We start from the raw sequence: 19,066 nt of genomic DNA on the forward strand, positions 1-19,066 counted from the left end.
ACTCCATTGACACAGGTAATGCTCACCCAATTAGGGTCCAACCTTCCCGGGTGTCTCCTCAAGCTAAAACTGCTATAGAACGGGAGATCCAGGATATGTTACAGATGGGTGTAATCCGCCCCTCTGAAAGTGCATGGGCATCTCCAGTGGTTCTAGTTCCCAAACCAGATGGGGAAATACGTTTTTGCGTGGACTACCGTAAGCTAAATGCTGTAACTCGCCCAGACAACTATCCCATGCCACGCACAGATGAACTATTAGAGAAACTGGGAAGGGCCCAGTTCATCTCTACCTTGGACTTAACCAAGGGGTACTGGCAGGTACCGCTAGATGAATCTGCCAAGGAAAGGTCAGCCTTCATCACACATCTCGGGCTGTATGAATTTAATGTACTCCCTTTCGGGCTGCGAAATGCACCCGCCACTTTCCAAAGACTTGTAGATGGTCTCCTAGCGGGATTAGGAGAATATGCAGTCGCCTACCTTGACGATGTGGCCATATTTTCGGATTCCTGGGCAGACCACCTGGAACATCTACAAAAAGTCCTTGAGCGCATAAGGGAGGCAGGACTAACTGTTAAGGCTAAGAAGTGTCAAATAGGCCTAAACAGAGTGACTTACCTTGGACACCAGGTGGGTCAAGGAACTATCAGCCCCCTACAGGCCAAAGTGGATGCTATCCAAAAGTGGCCTGTCCCAAAGTCAAAGAAACAGGTTCAATCCTTCTTAGGCTTGGCCGGTTATTACAGACGATTTGTACCGCACTACAGCCAAATCGCTGCCCCACTGACAGACCTAACCAAAAAGAAACAGCCAATTGCTGTTCAGTGGACCGGAAAGTGTCAGAAGGCCTTTAACAAGCTTAAAGCGACACTCATGTCTGACCCTGTACTAAGGGCCCCAGACTTTGACAAACCGTTCCTAGTAACCACAGATGCATCCGAGCGTGGTGTGGGAGCAGTTTTAATGCAGAAAGGACCTGATCAAGAATTCCACCCTGTAGTGTTTCTCAGCAAAAAACTGTCTGAGAGGGAAAGCAACTGGTCAGTCACTGAAAAAGAATGTTATGCCATTGTCTACGCTCTGGAAAAGCTACGCCCATATGTTTGGGGACGGCGTTTCCACCTGCAAACCGACCATGCTGCACTAAAGTGGCTTCACACTGTCAAAGAAACTAACAAAAAACTTCTTCGGTGGAGTTTAGCTCTCCAAGATTTTGATTTCGACATCCAACACATCTCAGGAGCTTCTAACAAAGTGGCTGATGCACTCTCCCGTGAAAGTTTCCCAGAATCAACTGGTTAAAATCGTCCTTGAGATGTGGAAAATATTGTTAGTCTTTATGTACTTGGTAGTATATTTAGAGATGCATGTGTCTTATTAACTCTGTTTTCCTAGAGCTCCAGGAAGAAATCCCAGCCAGTGTTTCACCCTAGCTGAGATTTGGGGGGCGTGTCATAAATATAAAGGGAAGGGTAAACCCCTTTGAAATCCCTCCTGGCCAGGGGAAAGCTCCTCTCACCTGTAAAGGGTTAAGAAGCTAAAGGTAACCTCGCTGGCACCTGACCAAAATGACCAATGAGGAGACAAGATACTTTCAAAAGCTGGGAGGAGGGAGAGAAACAAAGGGTCTGTGTCTGTCTGTAGTCGTCTTGGCCGGGGACAGAACAGGAATGGAGTCTTAGAACTTTTAGTAAGTAATCTAGCTAGGTATGTGTTAGATTATGATTTCTTTAAATGGCTGAGAAAAGAATTGTGCTGAATAGAATAACTATTTCTGTCTGTGTATCTTTTTTGTAACTTAAGGTTTTGCCTAGAGGGGTTCTCTATGTTTTTGAATCTAATTACCCTGTAAGATATATACCATCCTGATTTTACAGGGGGGATTTCTTTATTTCTATTTACTTCTATTTTTTATTAAAAGTCTTCTTGTAAAACACTGAATGCTTTTTCATTGTTCTCAGATCCAAGGGTCTGGGTCTGTAGTCACCTAGGCAAATTGGTGAGGCTTTTTACCAAACCTTGTCCAGGAAGTGGGGTGCAAGGTTTTGGGAAGTATTTTGGGGGGAAGGACGCGTCCAAACAGCTCTTCCCCAGTAACCAGTATTAGTTTGGTGGTGGTAGCGGCCAGTCTAAGGATAACGGGGGTAATATTTTGTACCTTGGGGAAGTTTTGACCTAAGCTGGTAAAGATAAGCTTAGGAGGTTTTTCATGCAGGTCCCCACATCTGTACCCTAGAGTTCAGAGTGGGGGAGGAACCTTGACACCTAGTTTTACAACAGGCTACATAAAAAGCACCAGCAAAGTCAGTACAAACTAAAATTTCACATAGACAATGACTTGTTTATACTGCTCTATATACTAGATCAGTGTTTCTCTAGCTGGGGGTCATGATTTATTTTATAATCATATTGTAAAAATGAGAGAGTTAGCAATTTTTCAGTATCAGGGTGCTGTGACACTTTTTTGTATTTTTATGTCTGATTTTGTAAACAAGTAGTTTTAAAGTGAGGTGCAACTTACAAGTCAGACTCCTGAAAGGGGTACAGCAGTCTGGAAAGGCTGCGAGACACTGCTCTAAAGAGCTGGTTTCCATCCCTCTCCCAGAAACAAAGTGAAAGGAGTAGAAATAATTTGAAGGCTATGTTAAGTCAGGACTAAATGTGATTTTGACATTCACAATTAACTTTATTAATGATGTAGGACTGACATTTTGGAAATGTATTTTAAAGAAATACCACAAAAATAGTCTCAGCTATAGGCAATGAGGATAACTTTGACTAAAATATGCAGGGTTGGCCTGACCATTTGCCAGTGAAGTATTACAAGGTCACGGCCACTAATTGGTCAGCTTCCCTAGGATCCACTCATTTGGGATTATAGGCTCCGAGCCTGTAAGGTGTTGTGTGACCTGTTCCCCTATTGAAGTCAATGTGTGCTGAGAGTTCAGCCGTGCCCAGAATTGCACTCACAGTAACAAACATGTCAGATTTTAAAAGGTATCTACTGTACTTAGATGGTTGCAGTGTAGTGTCTACAGCCACGTTGTTTCACAGTGTATATACTTCTTAAGCAAAGCGCATTCAGAACAGGAATAAATGAACTATTTTTTAAGCATGGGTAATAAAGACAAGATCAATAACTAGACAGTTTGTGATTCACAGCGGGATGGATGCCTACCACACTTTATGAACTACTGAGTCCTAGTTTTCCTCTTCTCCCCTCACGCTTTAAAATCAGTGCATGGTCATTCCTGCCCTATCCAAAGGCAGGGCGAAGCAGCCATCTTTGTTTAACAGCATTTGTGAAGGCTACAGTGCCTGTTAGAACCAACCTTTTGCCCCCTGACTGCTGAGTTTTGTGCCTTATTTTGGTCTTCTGCTGAAATCCAAGCACCGGTTTGTGTTAACACACCAAATTCCGCAGCCTTTAATGCCATAACGAATCACAGCATGTTGAGCTGTGCGAAGAATTGATTTTCCAACGCAGCAACTGAGCCCCAAAAAGAAGAAGATAGTTTCATGTTACCCAAAATGAAATTTGTAAAAAGTTTTCATTGAGGCAAAAAGTGAAAAAAAATTCCACCCGAGTGAAATTAAATGTTTGGGTTTGGGATATTTTTACCTTTAAAAAATAAAATTGAAATAAGAATCAATAGGCCAAATCATTTTGCACTGAAACATTTACATGTTTCCAAAAGGCCAAAACAAAACGTTTTAGACTTTTTCAGCCCCCCCCCACCCAAATGAAACGATTCAGTGAATTAACACAAATTCACAGAATGTTTCAGTTAACTTCTGCTTCTCCTTTACCCTAGCCAAATACATCACCCAGCTGTGTGTGTAGTGCCAAAACATGGTGCTGTTCCAGGAAGATTATCACCGTTTGCAATATCACTCAAGTAAATAAAGTGTACAGCACACAAGTCAGAGTAGCAGCCATGTTAGTCTGTATTCACAAAAAGAAAAGGAGGACTTGTGGCACCTTCGAAACAAACAAATTTATTTGAGCATAAGCTTTCGTGAGCTACAGTTCACTTCATGCATCCGATGAAGTGAGCTGTAGCTCACGAAAGCTTATGCTCAAATAAATTCGTTCGTCTCGAAGGTGCCACAAGTCCTCCTTTTCTTTTTACAAGTCTAAAGGAAGCCCTTTCTTCCTCCAGTTATTTCAGAGACAAGGTGGATAAGATAATATCTTTTAAAGAGCTCAAAAGTTTATGTCTCTCACCAGCAGCAATTGGTCCAATAAAAGATATTACCTCACCCACCTTGTGTCTCTAATATCCAGGTACTGACACAATACAACTTCCTAGCTATTTGAACAGACCTGCTACCACAATGGTTTGTGTCCTCTTTTCAGGATTAATGTATATATAAGATTCAGGATACCTTAGGATTTCATGTGCATTACATAGTCTCACAATAGGTTCGCTATGTAACTACATCCCAGTCAAGTGTGCCAACAAGAAGTTTCAAAAATCAGGGGCTTTTAGTTTACTGAATGACACTTGGAAAACAGGTTTCAGAGTAACAGCCGTGTTAGTCTGTATTCGCAAAAAGAAAAGGAGTACTTGTGGCACCTTAGAGACTAACCAATTTATTTGAGCATGAGCTTAGTTTCAAAGAAAGGAAGGTAAAAGTTGTTGGGTTTTGTCTAGAGTCTCTTCTCCGGATAGTTCTTGAAAAATCACACCCTAAAATGAAGGTTTTTAGAGGGGTGGGGTTTTTCCTGTTTGTTTTTTGGGTTTGTTGTTAAAATCGATGATCAATGAGCAGGCTCTGCCATTTCTTTTCCAGTCATAGATGTTACCTCGCATTGCCTTAGGATGAGTGCAAACAAAGTTTGAATGGTCCCATCATTTTAAGAAAGTGATTTCCCTTTGTTATGGCAGATTGGTGATGCAGACAACAGACAGCAAAGCGGAAAGGACCCATTCAGCTAATAATGTTAAAAATCATCAAACTCTTAATTTTCTTTATTACAGACTGGAAACAAAAAATTCATATCACAGGCTGTTCACCCAAGCAATCTACTGTGGATACACATGGTAAGAGATCGCACTGGCAAATACGACACAATGGATACGTTCTTATCCTGTGGTGGTTTGCATTTTTCCTCTTGAGTGAAGAAACACCTTGATATGTCACTTAATAATGACTCAGGTTTCAAATGCAGAAGATTTGCAGGATGGGGCCTATAATACTTGACCTCTTTCCAAGCACTATACAAATATTAACCACTTCTGTTTTACATAAGATACACTACCCCAAATACTGCACGTGTTAACAGCCTTCTGTTTCAAAGCGTTCAGGGAGACATCTAGCTTATTTCATTTGTTTAAAAAGGAGTGGGAAATGCCAAGCCTCTGGCTCTCCGTGGAAACTTGAGTTTAGAATTAATACACAAGCACTCATTTTTAGGAGCCTTCATTCAAGGTCCACAAATGGTCTTTTATTCAAAAGTCATGTTCCGGCACAGCAGCAGGATCATACATTAATGAAACTAAAGCAGAGCTTGGGCATTACTGGCAGGATTTTGGCTATTCATTGTCATGCTTTATTGCTAACAGTGACTCTCAACTGAGAAAAGGAGGACTTGTGGCACCTTAGAGACTAACCAATTTATTTGAGCATGAGCTTTCGTGAGCTACAGCTCACGAAAGCTCATGCTCAAATAAATTGGTTAGTCTCTAAGGTGCCACAAGTCCTCCTTTTCTTTTTGCAAATACAGACTAACACGGCTGTTACTCTGAAACCTCTCAACTGAGAGTTTTGAAAGTTTACTGTCTAGTGAATGGAGCCAATAGCAAAAGACTAAGCAGTAGAAACTTGCTAAGTAAATAACCCTTTTGAACCAAAATGTTACTCCCAAGAGGCCTCTAACAGCTGTTTAAAATAAGGCTCTGATAGTTTATAAATACGCTTTGATTTGGCACAAAGTAATGTACTCATTACACTGCTCTAATTTTTTTTTATTAGGTAAATATTTTATTTTAACCTCAGTGTCATGCAATTATTTTTAATCAGATTGTTCAAAACCATCTACTGCTTTACTTTTTTCTGCCCTATCAAATATCTCAATTCCATCCCTTTTACTAAAGTGAAATGACCTCCACTAAGGTAGAAAACAGACAGAGAAAGCAGACAAAATGAGAGATGCCAGAACTTTTATGAATGGGATGCTAATACCAATCCTCAAAGGAGAAACTGTCAAAAACAGCCATAAGAGAATTTATACATATATTTTTTTACATTCTTGGATGGATTCTTTTTAAAAAAAAACAGAATGCCACAATCTGAAACACAATGAAAATGGAAACCTGTCATTCACTACTTTTATTTCTATGTTAATTTTGTTTTCTACTTTTGTGAATACAGAGCCATGCGTGCATCTATCACAGAAATGAAGACTGAAATATTTCATGTTGTACTGAGATGGCACACAGAGTACAATAAATAGTCCCACCATTATTTAGCTGCACCCACTTGCCACTGAAATATGCATTTATAACAGCATTGAAATAACAGTCAGTGGCCACAATCCAATGCAAGACTAATCATGTTCTCAGCTATAGGAATGACTAGGAGACAAATTTGACTGGTCTAAACTTGCAGTAATTTCCTAGCATCTAAAAAGATTGTTAAACTTCAAAGACTGAATCAACTATTACGTTTCAGAGGTGAGAGAAGAACCCAAGACATGCAGCCCAATATAAAAGGGACACCATTAAGGCTCTTGAATGTACTAAGCTTGGTTTTGGATGCCAGGGATAGGTGAGCACCTCATCACTTTGTGCATCTACTCTGGCAGATGGATCATTCCACTAACCTGCTATCTTGCAGGCAGAGGGGACAGATCGGAGGAGGTGTACACCTGTTTGTGATGCTGAAGAAAGCTCGTGTCCTGGTTGTGTTCTTGGCTGAAACTCTCAGCTGCAAAGTTCAGTTTTAACGGGCTACTGCTCACTTCGAGGAGAGGATGGACTTTGAGATCTGAAGGACAGTTAAACATCAATCAACTATTTAAGAAAACACAGTAGGATAAAGTCTGGCCCATCAATCCTGGTGACATCACAGGCCAAATGGCAGCAGCAGCAACACAGGGGCAGACCTTATTGCCCACAGACCAAGCACACCCCAGCGCTGCAGTACACAAAGGCTGAGTAAGCATAGTTTGGGCAGGGAATCCAAGATGGGTTGAGGGAAGAATTCCTTCAACTTGCTTCCCAGTGGCTTGACATGATGTTCCTGAATCACTGCTTAGCTGCTACCACTGCAGCCCCTGGACTGTAGCAGCAACAGGGAGGTATAGTCATGTGGTGGAATCACTGGCCACGCTTCCTCCCCAATATATAGCAGCTGTGAAATACCCCATACAGCCTGTGGCCTCCTACCCTGCACAGCTTACTGTGGTGATCTTGCAGCTGTCTGCACCTGCAGGAGGAGAGGACTGCACGTGGCCCAAGGAAGGGAAGATTCACTGCCACTGCAAGACCTTTAGGGCTGGAAGAGAACAGCTAGAGTCCACCAGAGGGACAAGCCAGCCTTGTTGCCAGAGAAGAGGAGGAGTTGTGGTGTTCCTAGGGAGATCAGCAGCTTTCATTAAAAAATCCTGCATGTGAAACAAGCTCACCTGAGGTTAGTCTGCCTGCTCCAGATAACCCACTCAGAGCTGCTGGCCCAGGGCAGGAAATAAAAGTAGAGGAAGCCAGGCTTCTGATACCACTAAATCCTATGCTCTAGGACAGTGGTCTCCAAACATTTTTAATCGCGCACCCCTATCAGTAAATTTTTTTTGAGCACCCCCCCCCATATATGCATAAATTATATACTGTACTCATATATTATGTAAATTATAAAACATACACAAAAAATAGAAATTAAAAAATGATGATAAAGATGACAAACTATTTAAAATTTTTTTTTTATTTTATTTTATTTATTTTTGAAAATCTTGGTTTAACACTTTGATACAGCTGGTGCTCAGGGTGGGGTGCGGGGTCTGGAAGGGAGTTAGGGTGCGGGAGGAGGCTCAGGGTGGGGGTGTGGGAGGAGGCTCAGGGCTGGGGCAGGCGGGAGGTGCAGAGCACTTACCTGGGGCAGCTCCTGTTTGGTGCAGCGCAGCACCACCCCCAGGGCCACGATTCTGGGAGCTGCCCCCCCCCGCACAGGCAAGGCCACCCGGAACGCCGGGGCTTTAGGACCCTGGGCTAAGGGGGCCCCGGCCTGCAGCTCTAAAGCCCCTCTCGGAATGCGGCCCTGCGAGCACAGGCCAGAGGACTCAGGAGGAGCCGGGGCAGCCGCGCAGCCAGCGGCCGGAGAGAAGCGGCGCTTTCCCGTTCAAAGCGCCGCTTCTCTCCGGCCGGCTTTGAAGGGCAAAGTGCCGCTTCTTTACGGGCCCGTGGACTCAGGGCTGCTCCTCCACGGGCCGGAGGACTCAGGGCCGCCCGCCCGGCGGTGCTCCTCCTGCCGCGCTGCCCTGTTGCTCCGGCGGCCCTCCTCCTGCTGCGCCCCTGAATCGATTACCTTGCGCACCCCCTGCGGTGCGCACACCCCACTTTGAAGACCAAAGGAGAGAACAGGAGAAGGGGCAAGACATAAAGCAGGGATCAAATGTCTTTTCAGTAGCACTCTGGCAGATGGTTTAACAAGCAGGGTCTCTGTGGTAAAATTAGCCACTATTTCCCCAGAGGTGCTCCCCAGGGTTTGACTCTGGCCTGCCAGGCTGGCTCTATCAACAAGTGGTTGGTCCCCTGGCCCTAACAAGGTCTTCTAAAGACAGCATGTTTTCCTTTCTTTGGCACAAGAGGTGCCTATGACAGCAGAAGCAGCAGGAGCTTATTACTACCAGGAGAATGAGACAAAACAGAGGGGTCAAATATCTAAAATTAATGTACATTGTTTTTCCTTCTGAGCTATCTATATTGCACTAATGAGTGCCTTACAGGTTAATTAAGTGTTCAGAAGTATCTTCTCTCTCACCTATAGCTTCCACACACCTCCTCCCTGCTCGGATTCCGCCCTCCCTTCACCTCTTCAATGCCCTCTTTCATTCATCCAGGTTTAAAAGAGGGGTCAGGAAAGAGTCAGTCCAGCTTGAAATGCAAAAGTGAAACTCTGAAGCATACAAAGTAAAATTAGGATGGGTAACATTCTTTGCACCTTCTAATTAGAGCCACATGCAATTATTTTGCCAAGTTGCTGGTCAACATTTTTGTTATTTCACTGTGATTCGCATGTGATTCTGTGCCTTCAAAATGTTTTTTCCACAAGGCTCTAAAAAAAAACTTTTTTTTTTGCAATGTCATGTTGGGATATGAAGTGCATCTTTATCTGAATACTATTTTGAATTTCAAAACTGGATTATTTATCAGAAAACAGGGACTATTTTTTGTATGAACATGAGCTCCTGCTTAAACTGCATAATGTGCTAACAGTAGCATGTAACTCCATTTGCAAGTTGAATCAAGTTAAAAATGTTGTCTGCAAGGAAAAAAAAGATCCTGTTTTCAAGGTAACAATGAAATTTTTGAAGGTTTTGACTAACTGGACCGTTTCCACAATCAAATTGTCACCACTGTTTTCAAACTTCACTGCAAGCATTTTGTACAGCCCCAGTTTTCACTCTTGGGTATTTGTAATGATTTCAGGTACCTACAGAAACCTAGAAGAATCACACACCTCAAAAACACAAGGTTCTACCTGGCAGCATGTTTCAATCACATCATCTCAGCTTCTATTCCTCTAAGCCTGAAATCATGCTGTATATGAGCTGTTTTAAGAGAAGATCAGCCTGGCTGTTGGAAATGGCTAGTTTTTACATCCATATTTCAGATTCCAAGGAAGTCAGTATCTGAGGAGGCAGTTAAGAAAATGAAACAATTACAAGTCAATAAAAACTCAAAGGCCTTGGGGCAGCGAGCAACAGCAAAACCACCAAACCTCAAAAAACAAGAGGCCCAATTCCCTTCTCATATCAGTATAAATGAAGAGTAACTCCACTGCTGTCAACAGTTACTCCAGCAAAAGTGAAGAGAATCAGCCTGGAGACTTAGCATTGCACAGAATAGGGAACCATACAGAGAAAACTGACTTTCCATCAAAAGTGAATAAAGGGCCAAATCTTTGTTCCCCTTACCCCAAATGGGCATGAAAGCACCTAGGAGATAAAAAAGCCACATTCTGGCAGTAAAATGGAAGAATGAGCTTGTCTAGAAGCAGAGAACCTGCATAGCAAGACTCTGTACTATTTTCTCTGCCATGATGCTTCAAATTGTGGGCCACCACAGGAGCGGAAATGGATCCATGCATAACCAGCCGATTTCCTTTAAAGTCCCTTACCATCCTGTGCGCTCTCATGTCTCTCCAGCTGCTCTGTCAATTGTCCCTTTGTGCTGACTCTCTTCTCCTACTGCTAGCATTCCTCAAGGTTCTGTTCCTGGTCCCGTTATGTCCCACATCTACCTCTCATACTCGTAATCCCAAAGCTTCAATTCTACAGCAGTGACTCCCAAATCTACCTCCCCCATCCCTGACCTCTTCTGTTTTATCCAGTCTAATCAGCCCCAATTTAATACAGAAAAATTGAGCTTATCTTTCTTCCTAAACCCTTTCCCCGCTTTCTTCCTGCTTCACTGCTGTAAAGGGCACCCCCATCCTCCAAGGCACAGAACCTTGGAGTCAAATGTAGACCTCTCTCTCCAGAGGCCATCACCAAAATCTAGCTGGTTCTCTCTCTACATCATCTTTAAAAAAAAAAAAATAAACAAACCCATACCTAAGCCAATTGCTACAGCTAACACAGGTGACAGCAATGGCAACCTTCCCTCTATGGCTTTGCTTTGCCCCTCCTCACCACCCTCCAATGTATCCAAATGGCCACTGCTAAAATCATCTTCCTTGTGTGCTGCTAGGATCATATCATTCCCCTCCAATTGCTTCCTCTTGTCACCATGTTCAGGCTTCTTGTCCTCAGCTTCAAGACTCTGCATGACTCCACCTGTGGCCACATCCCTGTGCTAATTATGTATCATCTACTACAGCAATGCTTACCAACCCCAACAGAGATTAAGTCCCATTGTGCTAGGCACATAGATATACATGGAAAGAGACAGCTCCTGCCCCAAAGGGCTCACAGTCTAAGTAGCCAAGACAGACAAAAAGTGGGAGACATTATTCCCATTTTACAGAAGAGAAACTGAGGTGCAGAATAGTATGTGACTTGGCCCAAGGTCACACAAATAGTATGTAGCAGAGCAGAGAACTGAACCACACATTTCTAAACGCCAGTCCAGCAGCTTAGCCCCAAGCCCACCTTTCCTCTCCATCTATTCTTATTTCCTTCACTCAACCCTTTCTGCCTATTTCCTTCTGCTCCCAGGCTTGTCCTTGGTTTTTCATCCTGCTCCGTGAGTCTGAAACGTCCTCATTTCTCCCTCTTCATTCAGAGCTCTGAAACTCATTTCTTCCACAGATCATTTCAACATTGTCCCACCAGAGCAATGCTACCACGGCTCTGTCACTATACATACCAAACCCGCCATGCTCTATGATGGAAGCAATCTGCTGGCCAGGTAGGGCATTTCCTGTCTGAATGGCCTTCTGTCTACTGAGACTGTAACTCTTTAGATCGGGGATCATGTCTCCCAAGTGCCAAGCACACTGTTAGTGCCTCCAATAGCTATGTAGAGTTGGTCAATTAACTATGTTGTCTAGAAAAGAAATTGCTTCAATTCAACTTAAGGTGGGAACTGGGTGTCCTGTGACTCCAGGAGACTAATATACTTTCCCCTAACTCCTCACCCCTTTAATTTTTTCCATTGTTTTGGCCTTATTAACCTCAGAGCAGCCCTATACCTGGAGTTACCTTTTACAGACATTTATAAAGGCTTTATTCCTTCATTCATTCCCCAGTTTGCCTACAGTGCTTTAGAGGGGAAGATCTACTCACAACCTATTTTCTTAGAAAGCCAAAAACCAAAATCCTCAATAGTTTTCCCATGTGCTTTTATTTACTCCTTTGGAAGTGCTGTTTTATAACAATTCTGCATGGAGATCGTGTCTCAGAGTCAGAACATCTTTCCTTCAAAGGCCTCCAGGTTGAAAACTGTGTCCAGAAATCTCCTGAGCGACACCAGGTGAGCATTCTTGTTACCTGTGGCGGGAGCAGCAGCTGGTTCTCGGCCAACATACCTTTGTAACAGAAGAGACAATTGGGTAGACAACAGCGAGGAGAGAAGAGATAGAACAATAAAACTAACACGGATGCGTACATGTAATGTAGACAGAATACACTGCTAAACAGCAGCTTTAGACAACACGTAAGTATAAGACAAGAAAACTCTCCTGTCTTTTGTCCATGAGAGACTTGCTCTCATGCCTCCAGTTCTAGCTCCACTGGATATTGCAGGTTTCTGGTTACAGAGCAGAAGGTCAGCTGGTGTATATCAGCATAGGTTCCACTGGCTTCAACAAAGCTATGACAATGTCATCAGCTGAAGACCTGGCCCAACAGATCTATTTGAAGTCTGGGTCTATGTGAGTGGAGGAAGGGGTGGCTTTCACTAATTAGATAGGCTGCTATTGGCGAGGTAGGGACCAGAATCTGATCATTCTTGCACCAATCTCCCTACAGTGATATAGGAGCAAACAGGCTGGAAAAATAACCGTGAAGGGAGCTTAGTGGCTTAGATATTGTTCCATTCAATGGTTGTTTCCTCCAGAGAAGCACAATTTGAAATGGGATTTTTAGAAGGGAAAAGTAGCCCATTCAGAAGTACAAAAGATAAAATATAAGGCATGAAAGTGTGATAGGGCCAAACGATATAGACAGTGGTGAAGAGTGTTGGCTTGATAAATTGCTTTGGATTTTTATTTAACTAAAAATGAATTCACCTGTTAGAGACTCTGGTTTGGGATGATCACCAGGCTCTCACGATTTAGGATAGCAGAGATGGTTAGAATGTACTGCTGTACTGTTTATGTACTGACCCACCATAGTAGGTAAGCAATGCAGGTGCAGACCAACCAGAGCAAGGGAGTTCGGTGTGGACCACACACTGGGGCCATAAAGACCAGGTTGAAACAGAAGAAGGAGGGAGATGGAAGCCTCAAAACTCAGACCTTTCAAGGTGTGTAGAGTTTGATTTTTCCATACATGCATCACCCCATCCCAAAGCAACAAACCAGTATCAAGCCTGGAAGGCAAATCATGCCCGTGATGCAAAGGAAACATGGAAGTCAGTCTCATACCATATGGGCCGAGTGTGATTCACAATGGTGCGGAAACGAGGTTTGACATAGTCATAGTAGCCAATGTTCTTGTGCTCTTCCTGACACCACACTAAGTCAGCTCCAGGATATTTCTCAAGCTCTTCCTTTACCAGATCAAAGGGGAATGGAGAGATCTAAAGAGATAATACACTGAAAACAAATGGCAATGCGTTCTTTTACATGGACAGATATCACAAAGCAAGGTTGTCCATGGCAAATATTGGGCACTGCAATTGTTACTATCCATTTACTACTAAGCTACCTAGTACCTGTATGTTCTTGTAAATTATTGCACTTCATTCTAACAGAGTAAATATAAGTAACTACAATGTAAAAATTAAATTTAACAGACAAATAACCACATTCTGCAACGTCACAGTACTCACTACCATTGGTAACAAGAAGTATAAAAGCACACTTTTCTGCTACTCTGGAGTACAGTTGTTATGCACAGGGCTTCAGGGAAAATGTCTTCTGTAGCACTTAATCCTTTGCCAACGATGCTTTGGGAAAACTGGAGAACTGTACTATTTAGTCATTCTTGGCAAACATGACCATTTTCAAGACACACTTTGATCTAGCAAACTGAGCATGGGGCTAGGAACCAGAAGCTACCAAATTCTAATCCTGGCTCTGCTACCACTGATTTGCTATACAGCCAAGGCATTTAACCTTGCTGGTCTCATTATCACTACAATAAAGATAGGAAAACTAGTCCTTCCCTAGCTCACAAGGAGCTTGTGAGGATTAGTTGATGTCTTGGAAGATAAAACATGCAATACAAATGATAGGTATGATCACTATCATCATGTCTTGCAACTGCTAATGATTTAAAAGTTGGCTCAGTCACAATCCTTGGCTGAGATTCTTCCCAAAGTCTGAGTTTTCAATAGGTTCAGGGCACTCACCTGCTCCAGCCTAGTTATAGCCACTTGTTTCTCCAAATCTTGATTCTTTCTCTCTCTAATGAGATCATAGTACACCTTCCCTGTGCAGAAAATCACCCGCTTAACCTCATTCGGTGTGTGCGCTGCAGACCCATCCTCAGGAATCACACGCCTGAAACTGGTACCTAGTCATACCAAAAATTAAAATAAAAATGCATTCTTCTAGTGATGGTCACATTCAGTCAAGAAATTCTACTGAGGCCGGCCCTATCTTGGGTGATCCACAGAGTAGTTGTCACAGTGCTCTGTACCCAAGAGACTGTATCACCCCATCCTCTATATTCCTAGATCTTTTGAGACTCCAGATTTTGACATAGGTTATTTAAATACCATCCAGTTCAAAGAGGGAGTGCATTAAAGGGTTTCTGATAAACAAGTCTTCACAACTTAATGGGACGGACGACTTCAAGACTGGTATCTTTCTTGTCATGCCAGGTACTAGGCTCACATTATCACAGTTCAGGGAAACTGCACCTGTATTTCCCCTCAGTGGTCCAGCAAGGGCACCCACTCTCGTGCTTCCAGCTCCCCAGCCCTTGCCTTCCTTGGGTGGAGACCCTCATCTCACCCCCTTCTGATAAGGGTATTTCCAGGCTGCACAGTTCCCTGTCTTCACTGTGTTATTCCCAGGAAAGACAGGCTACCCAAGCACCTCTGCTTGCTTTCTCTTCAGAGACAGTTAACAGTCTGACTGCCCCCAGTTACAGATACCACACAGCTCTTTCTATGCAAGCCTATTTTATTCTTGAGGTAAAAGCACTTCAGAAAAACAACAGAACCTACACACATGCTAATAAGATTACCTGAGATTACCCTCTCACTCTGATAAAGGTTCTGGTTGGTGACAAGTCCTTCCAACCCTTCCCTAAGAATTGAGGCTCACCTTGGACCAGGGGTTCTTCCTGTCCATTTGTTGGACCAGAAAGAAGGCTTTGAACCAGTTTAAAACCAGCTATTTATCAAAAATCCTCTCTTTGTCTGTTGGTCCCTAGAGAATCCAGTTTGAATTAGCATACACAGGCCTCTCAAGGGGATGGAATTTCTCTGGGGGATGTTACAACATGAGTGAATTTACCTAATCACCTCCTGCTATTTTCCTATTTACCCTTCCAATGGAAGTATCCACAGTCCCTCAATTACACACAGATGATTGCATTTTTAAAGTAATGCACTCCAAAGATATTAAAAACTCAATTTAATAAGGTTTAACTCAATTCAATAAGGTTTGTCCAGGATATTACCGGATATTATTAGTCTGTCTCATACATCACCTATTTATAACCTGTATTTTTGGTGTTGAGGAGCTGGTTTAATAGCACCGCATAGCTGACCTAGGTGCATTTTTAACAATTAAACATGCCACCTTAAAAAAAAAAATCTTATTTCCAAAATAATCTTAGCTACAGAATTAAGTAAATACTTCTAGAAAGTCTGCAAGAATGCTTGGTATATGCTGAAAATTTACTTTTCATTCCAGTACAATAGGTTTTTAAAAATGTGTGTTTGTATATATTACAAGGCTGTGCACCAGCAAAAACCTTCAAATAGCCAGAACAGATGGTTATAATGGAGCTTCTATTATGTAAGCAAGTACATAACTAGCTTCAGAGTAGCAGCCGTGTTAGTCTGTATCCGATGAAGTGAGCTGTAGCTCACAAAAGCTTATGCTCAAATAAATTGGTTAGTCTTTAAGGTGCCACAAGTCCTCCTTTTCTTTTTACATAACTAGCGTCTTTGTTGTATTGTGTGATCACGACCTTCTGTTTGAGACATTAAAACAGAATTATCCCAAAAGAAGAATTAGTACAGTACTTGGGCATACAGCTTTGAGTACTGGGATACAATTTAGGCTGCTTATCACAAAGGACTTCCTGACAGTGGGATGCATTTTCCCTGTGGAACAATCTCCCAAGAGAATAGGTACAAGCCCTTTTGCTTGGGCCACATAAAACTAGAATATACAATAGGGAGTAATTCTAGATGGTCTAATAGGTCTCATCCATCGCTCGCTTCTATGATTGATATAGAAATAGTTTTAATCAGCCAACTGTGAGGTTGCAAATAGCAGCATGACCTCCAAGTCTGAACCAACACAACACACCCACTTATCAGGAGAATAAATGTGTCATTCATCTTAGGGAGCAAAACAGGCATAAATGCATGAAAGAAAAACTGATTTATGTCAGAATTATCCAGTCTGACTGAGAACCAGAGTTCATCATTAAAGACTACTCAGAATCAGTGCTTTATTGGGTCAGCTGGAGTTAGACTCCTCAGCCTTCACAGATATAAAAGAAAGTCATCTACAGCAGTAAAACAAGTACATCTGAATTAGCAATTACCGGCTTTGGCCACTATTGTGGGCTAATGTAAAATCGATGGGGAACCCAGGAAATAAATTAAGAGTGGACAGCATATAAGGGAACCAGACCAAAATTATTAATGAATCCCGAATTTCATTAGTGTGAGGTTTCCAGACTGACTAATTCTATGGGCTACAACACAATCAAATCCAGGAAAATCCCTTTGATGATCGGCACTGCATTCATACAAAGGACACACTGTCTTTTCCTAGTGACAATCTCCTCAAGAAGAGGAGAATGGAACAAAGTTGAAACCAAGCAAATACTTAATGGCAACAATTGCTTCATTAATTACTGTGGAGGATGGTGCAAATGACACAAAGGTTACAAACCTAAGGTCTAAGGAGATGAAAATCTGACCAATAATTTTTCCTTTAAACACAATGCTAGAATACTACCAGTGTGTCCAACGACTCAGCTTTAGGCAGAGGGCCCTGCTTGTTTGTTTACGCTTTCTGATCACTCAGCTATTCTGCGCCTCTCCCTGCATGTGCCACATTGGGTGGCAAATTCACACCCCCTTTCCTTTTTTCCTGGTTGCATGGAGATGGTGGGCTTGCCGCCACTGCCTCCTGGTGCTGTCCAGCACAAAGAGCAAAGCTTCAGACTGCCAATCACTGACTTAAAGCCTCACTTTTACTGGCTAGGATCTTGCTTTAGGTTAGCAGTGGGATAAGGCAGGCCCAGAACTGGGAGTGGAAGGAAGTGACAAGTCAGTGGAACCAGAACCACTCCTGGAAAGGGAAGCAAGGGGGAATGATTTAAAACCATGGAGTTGTCAAAAGCAGTACAAAGAACATTTTTTAAATGAAGACAAATGATGAAGATGGATCCCTACAAACCTAGGAGGATGGGAAGATCCCTGCAGAGAGATGAATGCCACCCCGCATCCAACCCTCCCATTAAGAGAGCAACTGGCCATGAGATATGCCACTATATACTGAAACTGAAGTCTAAGAACTATCCTTATTTGGATACAGATTATTTTGACATAGGAATTACATTTCAAAATCCAGGCCAGATCTCTCCCACCCTGGCACACGGCAACTCCTAGGGAAATCAGTCAATGAGAGATGCATGCGAGCTCCTCAAGGTGAAGTCAGCTCTCTCTCTGGACTGGATACTCAGCATTCTGAATACATAGTTTGGCACGCTGACTGCATACAGATGCTTGTGAGTTCACAACATTTGTAACTTGACTTACCAGATACCATTTCGTCAAAACTGGATTTAGCTTCAGGATGTCTCAGCAGCGACTTGGGTGTAAAGATAATAAGCTGTAAAATACAGATTGTTATAACTCTCAGAAGCTGCTGCTTGATCCACTGCCTGCTGTACATACACATTATTCTTCTTGACACACAAATGGATACTGCATGTGGTACTCTATCACAGATTCTTAATGGACTGGGTTTGGGAATAAACTAAACAATGGAAAAAATCCATATTCTTTGACACTGATTAGGCGCTAGGAATCTCTAAGGCTGGGATTTTCAAAAAGTCCCAGAGCAACTAGGCACCCAACTCCAACTGAATTTCCCTAACTCCATAGGGTCCTTTGAAAGTCCCAGCCTACATAACTATTGCCCTCTGAGGACACAAAAAATTAGTGTGAATTATAAATTTTTGAGCTGGACTAAGGTAGAGAACCATCAGAAAAACCTCTTGCGCTTTTGTTTAATGATAAACATCCAACTAGTGAATTTTAGGCTTCAAATTGTATAGAATCCAAATTGCTTCAGAAACTTGCACTGAGGTTCCTTAAAAACACTTGTGCTATTCAGTGTTAATGGGATGGCATCGAACAAAGCTTAAGTCACACTAGAATCTGATGTAACTCAAGGCAATTGCCCTTGGAAAGGGTCTCATTCTTAGCACAAATCTTCCCACAGTGGAGAAGTAATTAGAGGTGTGCTAACTTGGCCTTAAACCTGAGATAGAGAGGATGAGAATCTCAAACTGAATGAATGCTTAGAGACAAGCCCTTTGTCAACTGGACCAAAAGGGCACCACAACTTAATTATACAGAGATCAGGTTCGACTTCATCTTTAATGCCTTGTCTACATTGTGGTTTTAGTGACCAGTATAGCTATACCAAAGCAAATCCCTAATGCAGATGCAATGCAAAGATATGAATTGTGACATAGTATACAGTTTACCCCAATTGAAATGTGGACTAACCTGCACCAGAGCAAGTCATGATTTACATCAGAGCAGCACGTTTGCTCTAAGTGTCTGCAAGAGTGACAAAAATCATTGTAGATAAGGCTAAGAAGAGCCTGTTTTGCAGAAGGTGTCCTCCTTTTGTGCACAAACACACACATGCACTTTTCAAGCACTTGTACCTATGTCCGCAGGTGACAGAATTTATAAAACCCATTTGAGCAACACCCAGGCATTAGTGCTTAAAAAAAAAGCATGTAGGTGGGTATCTGCTTGGACAAAAGGAAGCTAGGCTGAAACCCAGGCCGTACAATTCTA

The 19,066-nt window shown here is 42.5% G+C and overlaps 1 protein-coding gene and 1 long non-coding RNA gene across 5 annotated transcripts in view; both read right to left on the reverse strand.

Moving 5' to 3' along the window:
• The window catches only part of LOC140914746 (uncharacterized), a 120,165-nt gene extending 112,324 nt beyond the window's left edge, over positions 1 to 7,841 (reverse strand). Inside the window, exon 1 of the long non-coding RNA XR_012159972.2 lies at positions 6,832 to 7,841. This is a non-coding gene — a long non-coding RNA (uncharacterized LOC140914746). The remainder of the gene's footprint in view (positions 1 to 6,831) is intronic.
• Positions 7,842 to 11,991: 4,150 nt separating this feature from the next.
• The window catches only part of OGDHL (oxoglutarate dehydrogenase L), a 109,578-nt gene continuing 102,503 nt past the window's right edge, over positions 11,992 to 19,066 (reverse strand). For all 4 annotated transcript variants that reach the window (XM_073353298.1, XM_073353299.2, XM_073353297.2 and 1 more), the window contains 4 exons: positions 17,789 to 17,861; positions 14,183 to 14,346; positions 13,254 to 13,408; positions 11,992 to 12,194 (listed from right to left, as the gene is read on the reverse strand). In XM_073353298.1, coding sequence (XP_073209399.1) covers positions 12,071 to 12,194; positions 13,254 to 13,408; positions 14,183 to 14,346; positions 17,789 to 17,861 — 516 coding nt within the window. In that variant the 3' untranslated portion in view covers positions 11,992 to 12,070. The remainder of the gene's footprint in view (positions 12,195 to 13,253; positions 13,409 to 14,182; positions 14,347 to 17,788; positions 17,862 to 19,066) is intronic.

This window comes from Lepidochelys kempii, chromosome 7, assembly GCF_965140285.1.
Source record: "Lepidochelys kempii isolate rLepKem1 chromosome 7, rLepKem1.hap1, whole genome shotgun sequence".
NCBI classification, from domain to species: Eukaryota; Metazoa; Chordata; order Testudines; family Cheloniidae; genus Lepidochelys; species Lepidochelys kempii.